Raw genomic sequence first — 11,579 nt, 5'->3', positions numbered from 1 at the left:
GAAACACTTGTATTACTTGTGTAGAATAAAGAATGACCTTTTAAATACTAAAAAAAATTACAATATATTTAAAACTATTTAAGAGTGATAATTTGAAATTTGAATGATCTGTCGAGGAGTTATTGCTGACACAAAATTCTTAAGAAATTTTTATTCTTATATATTTTATTTTATTTTATTTTGCTGATTTTAATAAAATATATGCTTTTCTTATTAAAATTCATCCCTGATATACTTTAGTAATTCAGAGATTTATATGTGAATTAATTGAAATAACTAAATACGCTGATCAGACTAAAATTTTGTTAAGTTCTCACGATATTCTGTAATATATCGAACTTTTGATGAGTAACGTAAATTTATCCGGTTCTTATTGCATAGATAATATTTTGCAAACCTTAGGTCTAATTTAGTCTGTATAATACACTGTATCGTCGAATTAGTCTTCTTTCTGAACTCGCGTTGGTCGGTTGTGCAGTTTTAGTGAAAGTGAAGGAAATAAAAATAATAATGTCAAATTTAGAGTCTTTTGATCTTCAGTCCCTCCAGATGGTGTTGGGACTTATTGAACGCAACATTACGGATATTCCATCCTTTTTGCTTGCAAAAGCAGTGGATATAGAAAATGCTCAGAATTCTTCTTTCCAATCAGGACATCGGGGGTAAGTTTTGGTTTAGTTTTCTTTGTTTAATTATCATCCACTGTCTTATTATATTAAGAATAGATAAAATATATTAGATTTTAGTGATATTATGTTAAATAAAATAAACTGAAATTATAGGAATTAAAATTTTTATTCCACTAAAATCGCCTCGTAAATAGAGCTGTGATTGTCCTAATTATTTATTAAGAACTTTTAACTTAAACTGCCTCTTTTTTTATTTATTTATTTATTTTTTTTAGTGCACAAATTATAATGTCGGAGTGGGTAGATGCACCACTAAGGGACGGAGTAAAGAACTGGCCCTTAGATGCATCTTCATTCTATTTGCGAGATGCTCCTTATGATGGTGCCATCTGGCATCAAGAATACAGGTGGTCTTGGGACCTAAGGAAATATGAAACTCGTACTTATTGGGCTCCTAAAGAATTCTTGTACCCGGCGTCTTGTAAATATCCAATGGAGGAGATAATGGAGAAGATAGTAGGTGTGCTGGGTGTCAGCACTATTGAACTGTGAGTATTTTAGTTTATTTCGAATGCAGTAATTTAAGAAAAATGCATTACATGTCTTATTTACAATCGATGTTTATATTTCAGCCCTTTCATTTTGCTTCCCGGAGTACCACCAAGGGAGGGATACCGACCGAAAAATAAGGCCGTAGAATTGATATTTGAACAGAAATATCAATTAGAATGGGAAATTCCGGGACTAACACAATACAATTGGGATTTGGTTAGTAGTATAACAATTTATTTTCCAATTCAGTTATATTAATTTGAGAGATTTGTTATATCAATTTAGCAAAATAAAGCTTCTATTACATTTTTCTTTCTTCTTCTTTTTTTTTAGCGTTGGAATGTAAATTTACGTTCCACATGGTTTCCTTGTTAAGAAAAAGACTTCTCCGGAATATGTTTTAGTGATAAAACATCTTTATGTGCTTCAATCAATAAATTCTATTACTTGGAGAAATTATTTTTTATTCCTTTTAACATTTTCCTAACATTGTAATTGAAATTATGCAATTGCATAATTAGAAATTAAAATTATTTGCAGTGAAAATTCAAAATTTTCATGCTAAAATTATTCTTTTTGTTTTCAAATGTAAACTGTAAAATAATTTCATAAACAAAAGATTTTTTTTTTTTTACAAAATTAATCATTATCATTTATAATTTCAAAAATGTAATATTAAAGGAACTAAATTAGTTTTTATCAAATTTAATTAAAATAACACAAAAGAATTTTATTATATGCAAAAAAAAGAAATCCAAAAAAAAAAAAAAAAAAAAAATTCATCGCAAGAATCAAATTAGTCTCTTAAATTTTATTACTATTATTTTTTTAAGGGTAAGATTGTTGTAACAATTTAATGATTTACACCAGAAACAAATCTTAAAATTAAGAATATTTTAAAAGAAAATTGATTATTAAAAGAATTTAAGAAACAAAAAAAAAACAATCAACAACAACTTCAAACCGCGAGCAGACCACCAGAATACAACGGTTACAAGTATGGATAGTTACGGTTTGTATAGATTTATAATGTAAAAAAATTGAAAAAATGATTTTGTATTATTAACTTTATTATTAATTTTATACGTAACTTAAGCTTTCGTTAGTTTTCTATATATATATTTTTTTATGTTTCTAAATACATTTAAATGTTAAAATTTGGAGCATTTGCTAATATCTTTAAATTGACAGCATGTACTACCGATCATAATTAAAACAGAAATTAAATCACTGTCACTTGTTCCCAATTTAGTATAAAATGCAATTCTTCATATAATAGTATTTTCTTTTAAAACTACAACTTTTATAATAATACAATACGATTTTAATCCCATTTATGGATCAAACGAGTCATAATCAATAACTTAAGTCATTGATTTAATACCTTTTTATTCTAGGAGAACAATAGAAACAGTATTCTGCCAAAAAGATTAACAATGTTAGAATATAGATAGAAAGCACAAGAAACGAAATAAATAAAGTTTTAAATTATGGAAATGTAATTTGATCCAGGATAAGGTGTTACAACATTGTATCACTGACCTAGTCATTAAAAATGTGACAATTCAGCAAAATAAATCTATGTTTAATTATTACCGGTTTGAATTTAAGTGAAATAAGTTAGGTCCATTTTCAAAATTATGACATTTATTTCAAATTGTTCTTATTTATTTATTTATTTTTTTTTATTTAATTTTTTTTTTTAAATACAACAATAATGCCAATCATTACGTAAAGTAACAAAGATATTTTAAAAAGAATTTATTGGGAACGCCACAAACAGAAATACTTGTAAATACTAGTCAGCGAATTTTACTATCCTTTGGCATAAAATTCCATTTAATCCTGTTTACTTATTTTGACTTTTATTGGTAATAAGTAAGGAACCACTGTCAATTAAAATGACAAAATTGATCAAGGGACAGTTCTAAATGGTCCGGAAAATTTGCAATCAAAGAATTAGGCTAAAATAATAAAAATAAAACAACAAAATAAAAACATAGTACTTACTCGTTATACTTACCTGGAGTCGACATTGATGACATGGCAATTTTCGACTCGAATAGAAATATGCGACTCTTAGGTTGCACATTTCGTTTTACTAACACAAAATGAAAGAAGAATCTTCCATGTATGATGTGTTTATCTTTATGATAGTAAATAATGAATGTTTTGTCCAATTCTCGAATCTGGTTTTTTTTACCATTAATTACTAGGAGTTGGATTTTTCGAGAATACTTTTGCTGCGATTATTAGTTTAGTATTATAGTGATCTATTTCAAAACTAAATTTTTCAGAAAGTTTTATCCAATAGAGATTCTTCTTAGGGAATAAACCCTTGCGCATCATAGGCGTTTGATTACTGTTAATTGACAATTTTTTTGAAATCAAGTGGGGTTTAAACTGAATTACAGAATAATAGATCGCTAAAAATTCTCTTTCTACTCTATCATACCATCTTTCATACTCATTCAGATATTTGGAAAAGTAAGCCAATGGTATTTCTTCCCCATCAGAATTTTGAGACAAAATGGCCCCAATTCCATAACCGGAAGCATGAACTGTTAGTAGGAGAGGTTTAGAATTGTCAATTTTATTAATTAATGTCATAATAGACAATTGCCATTTAAAGTATCGAAAACAGATCTGATGCTGTTTAGTCCAATTCCACTTTTCATTGCAATGCAATAATTCGATAAGATATACTTGCTTTCTTAAAGATTGTTTATTTACAAGCTTTCCAAAAATTTCTACTAACTCTAAAAATGCTTTTAATTCAGTCTTATTCATAGGATAATGTAAGGCTTTTAGAGCATGCGTGTCGTTAGGCTTAAAAGTGATTTTAGAAGGTTCTAAAGGACCTTTTTGACAAATGCAATTTTGACATGTCATGGTAAAAATGACAATTGTAAAATGTATGTTAATTGATCTCTTTTTTAGTAGTGTGATTGCAAAATAAAGTTCACACCATCAAAAGAATATTTTCAAAAAAAAAAGAAGAGCAATATAGACAAATGAATAAGGTAAAATTAAATTTTAAAATCATAAAAGTAACCTGATCTTGGATAAGGTATCACAACAAGTCAGTGTACTACTGACCTTATAAGTGAGAATGTGACAGTTTAGCAAAATAAGCAGTTAAATTAAATAATAACTAATATGTATTCAAGCGAAATTAATTGCACCCTTTACAAAAATAAAAAGTATTTTAAACGTACGTATTGAAAAATTTATATCATTTTAATTTAGCAAAACCGTAATTCCATTATTTTAACTGACATAATTAAAAATTTTTAATTTGATTGTTTAAAACTTGCTTGAAAAGTGTAATCACAAGATAGGGAATGAAATTTTATATAATTTATTTATTGAATAACCTTTTAAAATAGTCAAAAATTCTTCAACGAGGAAATATTTTATTTCTAACAGATAGTGTGATGGCTGTCGAGTAGTAATACAACACCGTCTCATGTTACAACTACCGCGAGACATCCATTCATAATTGTATTTTAAATTAAAGAGGAAAGTCTAATGTGGTGATAAACTGATATTTAAATAATATAAAGTTAATAAAATTAAAAACAATTTGTAATAAACAATTAATTTTAGCTTCACCTCTTTTGAGTGTCCGTTCAACAAACCTAGAGAAGTCTTATAATTATAACTGTTTATAGCAAAATTATCGGAAAGATTTCATAAAATATTAGAATTATTTTTCGAAAAATTATTTAATAATATAATTAAGTAAGGCGAGAAACGAGGGATGATCCCACCGCTGCCACCATTTGTTACAAAAATTAATGAAAAAATGAGTATTAATTATAATCAGGAATCACTATCTTCGGAGTTGTAACAAAGAAAGAATTGGAATTTATAGTATTTTATTTAGTTCAATTCTTTGATAATTTATGGGGTCGTTATCTCTCTTTAATCTTGGTACATCTCGCCTCTTTATAAATTTTATTAAGAGAATTTCTAGCTTGTCATTATTATTTAAATAAAAGATCACAATAATTTATGTCAAATATGATATATTTAAAATAACCAAGTTTTATTACAAGTTTTAAATTTCGCAAAACCAGATTTCAAAAATATGAACTAAAGTTGGATGAAATATGATTCAATTTTCATAATAAAAGGATTTACTTAAATTTTGAAACGATACTATTTGTTACTTACGAAGTATTGGCCTTAATTCCTACCGCACTTAAAAGAAGGGAGAAAAGGTCATCTAGAGCTGGTCCTCCTTCTTATTAGGACGGGCAACTATTTGTTTATTTGTTTTAATTTGTTAAAGTGTTGTTCACCATTAATTTTCAGTCTTTGCTATTCAGAACGTTCACTATTAACAACTTATTTAAATGGGACAATTTGAAGCACTCATTTTAAATATTTTGTTTTTGTCTCTACTCGTTTCGATTCCTCAATCTTTACGCGGCTATTTAATTCGAATATCTATTGTTTTAGACTTGTCTTATGATCGTTGTCATAAGTTCAAAACAATTCAAAGTGTGACGAAAGGGCTGCCAAAATTGTGGAATATATGAACGAGAGTAATCGACAATCGTGATTTTATTTATGAGAAGGTTTAAATTGTTCCATTATTTATTTTTGTGTTCACTGTTAATTCTCAGTCTTTTCTATTCCAAACACTTCGCGATTTTTGATTTTAACGTCCGCCCGAATTCGGTTGCCCGTGGCGAACCCTTGAACCGGCCGAGTTTCGCAGACGGTCAACCTCGCGATAACCTGTCTCCAGGAGTTAACTGTCGCGAAGAAGCCATTTACATTGGGACACATCAGTTTTAATACCTGAAATTAAGGTTTGGATGTGTCAAAATTTAGTGGAGAGGGATAAAGGGTTGGGAAACGTATTCTTATATTGGCCAATAATTATTATAACTTGGAATAACTTTAATGTCATTGCACCCTCTTACTGTGCAAAAATATTTAGTTCCTTATATTGGTTGCAACATGTGAATTTGCAACAGAGTCTTTGATGTCAAAGATCTTTTAGAAACGCTTACGTTTCCATTTTATCAACAGACTACATTTTGGTCATTAACCTAAAAGAGTCTTTGATACTTTTAATTTATGGAGCTAAAGAGGACAATTATGAAATTATTCCATTAGTTCATACTTGGCAATTATTTTATTCGATTAAGTTTTTGGTTCAAAGAAGGATATGGAATTTGGATTCTCAAGTTGTAAAAATGATGCACGCGCAATGTAAATTCCTTATAATTTGTTGACACTATTGCAAAACTCTAACTTATTGCAATATGTTCGGTTTTGTTTAGTGCAATAATTTATTCTGTGAATTTGTGATAAAATAGTTGTAAAAGTATTTTGGAAGAAGCGTAATAGAATAGAATTTTACTAAGAATCAAAACTACTTAATGCCTTTCTAAGTAAGAAAAGGGGAGTTCAATTTTGATGGCTCGTATGACCCTTTCATTTTTCTTTAATTTCGCTTATGTATATTTTACCGTTATAATTAAATATAATAGGAAATATACTCTTCTAATTATAGTAATTGTGAATACAATTTATTAAAATTTAATTTAATAAGGGTAAAAAAAACGATACGGCTTGTAACGTTACATTTTTTTTTATTTTTTTTTGTTTTCAAATATTTATTTTGGACCTTCATGTTTATATTGTTTTTACAAGGATTTTCAAGAATAAATAATTAAAAATATTTTTTTAATTATTGTGTGGGATTGGTACTTTGACTCAAAAAAAACTTTGCATCAAATTAAAATGAATAAATAATAATACAAAGCTTTTTGTAAAATGAAGCATTTGGGGAATTGTGGGACACTTTTTTTAGGGGTAGTATTTATTGCTTGTTTTTGGTGATATAATTGCAAATATTATTAAAATCACTCATAGTTATAGTAATTTAACAAAAACAATTCGTTTCACTGCGATTCATGCGATAAAGCTGTTTACTTAAAAATTTGTAATTAATTAATTATGATTCCGATTAATTTCATGTTCTTACTTTTTCTTTTCGAATTTTAAACTAATAATTAAACATTTTTAACATTTTTAATAATGTAATAAATATATTTCATCGCTTTTTTTATTTTGAACTCAATTTAGGCAATGACCCACAATTCCCCAACATTTTTAAAAATCATAAAATTGCACTCTTTGATAAAACTGCACCGAAAAAAATGCCTAGGACCCGTATACCAGGAATTGACTAGGTTTCCTAGTTACGAGAGGAGCCAACTATAGAATCTTGGTTAAAGTAATAAGATTCAAGCATAGTTAAAGTGACCAGGAAAATTAGTCGATGTAATCAGGAAAAAATAGTCAAATTGACTGGGAAAATAATATTAGATTTACACTGTGTATCATAATTATTTGAAATTGCTAATCAAATTCTTATTATCAAATAAAAGAGAAAAACTAATTAAAAGAAAAAAGAAAAAAATTAATTATTGTATTTGAACATATTTATAGTTGACTTTGTATTTATATACCTTGGAATTAATTTAAACTTATGAAATAAATATTTGACGCAGGGGGACGCGAACACCTGAACCTAACGAATACGCACTTTGAAACCCGGAACGATAACCACTACACTAAACACGACTTGGTATTTTAATTTTTTAATAGACACTAGATTTTCGAGTCAAAATACAATACTTAATCAGATGATGTTTTATACATTTCGAGTACACAATTTTATACACTTGTCAAAAACTATTTATTTTTAATTATTTATGACATTCAAATGAAAATAAATTTAAATACACAAATTATTGCAAAGGTAAATTTTCAAACACACTGCGCGATTAAAATAGTAAAAATGTTGTCACCACGTGCGTAAAAATTTTGACGATTTATATTGAAACCTAACCAAAAAAGTCTGAAAGAATTGACTAATATAATTAAATAGTTTACTTTCTAAAACATGGACTATCTATATTTCCAGAGGTTCCGAGAAACCAGCAAATTTGATGTATGTAGGAACTCCATTTTATGTACAATAAATAAACGCGAGTAATGATAAAAAATCGTTTTACGAAATCACGATAAATGACGCAAAAGATATAGAGGTAAACACTGTCAGAACAGAAGCAGACGCGTGCGCATTATGGAAATAGGCAAAATTACTAAAATCCTAGTCAATTTGACTAGGATTTGCAGGGTTGTTTTTGCCAGGCTTGAATTTGTTGAATCAACCTACCCACACAGCACATGATATTTCCTAAATATTTCCTGAATATTTCACTGAAAGATTGAAATATTTCAGTGCAAAGTTCTAGAAATATTTCTGCAAACAGGAAAATGTCCGCTTATGTGAGAATATTGACGCGAAAGTTGAGAAAATATTTCATTGAAATATTCCTGCAATATTACACATAAAGATTCTGCAATATTGTGAAAATATTTCACAAAATGGAAAAATTTGTTAAACACCTCAAACCAATAGGAATTTTCTGAAATATTTTAAAACCCATAGGATATAGTAAGCCAAAAACTACTGCGCAGCTCTACAGGCCATAGAAACTGAGTTCGATCAGTGCGCATCATTTCAGTTGAATATTTCCAAAATATTTCAATGAAATGTTTTCTCAACTTTCGCGTCAATATTCCTACATAAGCGGACATTTTCCTGTTTGCAGAAATATTTCTAGAACTTTGCACTGAAATATTTCAATCTTTCAGTGAAATATTCAGGAAATATTTAGGAAATATCATGTGCTGTGTGGGTAGCGATCCTGACCATAATGATTAGGAATCCTTATTACTTTTAATAGATTAAGATTAACTATAGAGTCATAGTGAATAATACCATCGAGATTTTTTTCGGTGTGGAATTTCTTTAAGGTAAGTGATAATTTTAGGAAACTGACAATGATATGTGTTAGTTTATAGCTCCTACTGACACAAAAAATTTGAAAATTAAAAAAAAATTTTGCGTGTAAGATATTGAGCTAAAAAAATGTGTGGCCCACAATTCCCCAATCTCCCCTATATATATTATATTTTATTCCAAGAAATTTATAAAGCTTTCTTTGAGGAAGTAAAATTAACGAAAACGAATTGAGAAACTTGAATAAAATTACTATGTTTTTTAAGAAAATTTGCATAAGGATTTTAAATACAGAGACCTTTAAAATAAATGAATTATGTTTCAATTTCCTTTAGGTTGCACCTCAAAAACCCAGCATTATACAGCTCTACACTGTACATGTGCGATATGCAAATACTGTAAGTTGATTATTCAGTCTATAAATGTAAATTGTAAATATGTTTTCATTTAGGGTTCTGTACTCGGTAGAAACCCTATTAAAACGGTTACGAAAAGGGCTATGTGTATCCCCCCCTCTCTAACGGTCACAGTTTTTCATCTAGAGAGTTAAAAATTGGTAAACGTATATATTGTCAAGCATAGATTTAAAAAAATTACTATTCTTATTGACCTAGTAGACTGCAGTTTTACAATCGTATGTATTTTTATATTCAGACTTCAGGAAAAATGTAATGAAAATGATTAGAGGTCAGTACGTGTACGGAACCCTCGATTTTAGTACGAGTTCATCTCACACTTGTCCGGTTGTATTAATATCGAATTTTTAAAAAACTGCAAATATTTCCAGTATTTTGGGTTCTGACAAACAGAAAGACAACGGAAATGTACTTAGCCATTTGGCGAAAACTTTTAGAATTGGCGCCCGCCATTGTTGATAGAGAAATCTCTATTATTGGAGATTTCGAAGCTGCGCCACATGCTGCATTGTTTCACTTAATTCCACATATAATATTAAAAGGCTGTTGGTTCCACTACAATCAGGCATTACTTCGAAAATGGAAAGCATTAAGGTTGCAGAATGCACCTTCAATTGTTTTATGGATAGCGATGGCGTTGGCTCTGCTTCCCGCTAATCAATTCGCAGATGGGATTGCAATTGTACAAGCAATTGCAGACACTTTAGCAATGGAATTTCCAAGAATTTTAGAATTCACGACATATTTAAGACTGCAGTGGCTACCTAGAGCAAATATAGTTAGCGTCTATCGGTGTCCTACTAGAACGAACAATCAATTGGAGTCTTTCAATCGCCAGTTGCCGGGAAGATTTGGTGGAGAAAAAACCAATATATACAATTTCCTTGGTATATATTATATAGCAAAATAAATAATACAAATATTAAAAACAAATACTTTAAGTTTACAAGAATCACTAATCGAGAAGTTTTGCAATTGTTGAATAATAAATGAACCTTTTACTTTTTTATTCTGCTTATTTGTCAAAATTATCATTTAACAGCATGTGACTGTTAGAAATTCAATGGTAACCCGTGTGGAAATTGCCCGACTTCGCCTTATTTAAAGAAGGGCACTGATGAGGATTTAGTGAGGCCAACCACACTAATAATGTCTAGATAGGTGATAATAGGGCACTGACTAGAATGCCTTCTCTTTCCAAATAGGAAAATCTAGCTGGATCTATTTATGCCCTTATTAAATATTTCAATCAGGCTCTGACTAGAATGCCCTTTTTGTCTGAACAGGGAAATCTATCTGGTATCTATTTATGCCCCTATTAGGTATTTTAATTAATTTTCAATTTCATTGACAAATCCTAATTTCTAAATAATAAGCAACGAAATTATCAGAAAAATAGTTCTAAACGCATATTAAAATACTATTTAAAGTTTAAAAACTATTTGAGCAAAAATATTTACGATTTTAAAAATTCGAAATATTGCACTTTTTCTCACAAGCGCTAAAGAAATGTTTTGTTTAGTATATAAGGACGATGAGAAAGTAGATTTATAGCGTGCGAGTTAGTGTTAGTAATGCGTTAGTGTTAGTGTTAAGTTAGTGATAGGTTGATTGGTCGAAACAGTGTTGTTTACATGTGTGTTTGTTCAGTGACTTGTTCAGTATTACTGGCGCAATATTACGTCTGTCCAAAATTTTTGCTTATGTATTTAGAAAAACTAATGAGGCGCTAAAGAGGCCCTCTAGTTAAATCCCAACATTCTGCTTTTCTATTCAGGCAGTGACAAGGCAATCTAGTTAGAACCTCTCTATCTTTCCACATCATCACCTGATATTTCAAGCGTGACGAAATTAGACGGGTCCTGACTAATTTTCCTAGTTTGCGCCTCACTAAACGAAAGGGCGTCTATTCAGGGCCTTACGAAGTCCTATTTTCAATTTCTACACGAGAACTTTTTCGACCACTTATCCCCTTAAATATTTAATAAATTGAGCTGAAATTTTGTACGAAAGTCTAAAAAATAATAAAGAAGGGCAGAGATGTGAAAAAGTTTTAATATTTTTTAAATTAATGATTACAAATTACTTTAAAATTATCAGTTGGCACGGTCACTTCTACCGGTCTTCACCGATTTTAAATAGTGT

At 29.1% G+C, this 11,579-nt stretch overlaps 1 protein-coding gene across 1 annotated transcript; it reads left to right on the top strand.

The window, feature by feature from the left end:
* The first annotated feature begins 463 nt into the window (after nt 1-463).
* On the top strand, nt 464-1,565 carry LOC122507243. The gene is made up of 4 exons (XM_043619860.1): nt 464-662; nt 905-1,177; nt 1,262-1,397; nt 1,515-1,565. The coding sequence occupies exons 1-4, from the start codon at nt 511-513 to the stop codon at nt 1,554-1,556; spliced, it is 603 nt and encodes a 200-aa protein (XP_043475795.1). The 5' UTR covers nt 464-510; the 3' UTR covers nt 1,557-1,565.
* The last annotated feature ends 10,014 nt before the right edge of the window (nt 1,566-11,579 follow it).

This window comes from Leptopilina heterotoma, unplaced genomic scaffold (genome assembly GCF_015476425.1).
Source record: "Leptopilina heterotoma isolate Lh14 unplaced genomic scaffold, ASM1547642v1 Lhet_455, whole genome shotgun sequence".
Taxonomy (NCBI): Eukaryota; Metazoa; Arthropoda; class Insecta; order Hymenoptera; family Figitidae; genus Leptopilina; species Leptopilina heterotoma.
Note: the sequence above shows the minus strand (reverse complement) of the source record. Positions and strands in the feature narration are given on the sequence as shown.

Bases quoted from the DNA above. Each gene is read 5' to 3' on its own strand.
- LOC122507243 (XM_043619860.1), top strand. From the start codon at position 511: ATGTCAAATTTAGAGTCTTTTGATCTTCAGTCCCTCCAGATGGTGTTG. The intron at 663-904 runs GTAAGTTTTGGT...TATTTTTTTTAG, and splicing joins TTCCAATCAGGACATCGGGG to TGCACAAATTATAATGTCGG. The intron at 1,178-1,261 runs GTGAGTATTTTA...TTTATATTTCAG, and splicing joins GGTGTCAGCACTATTGAACT to CCCTTTCATTTTGCTTCCCG.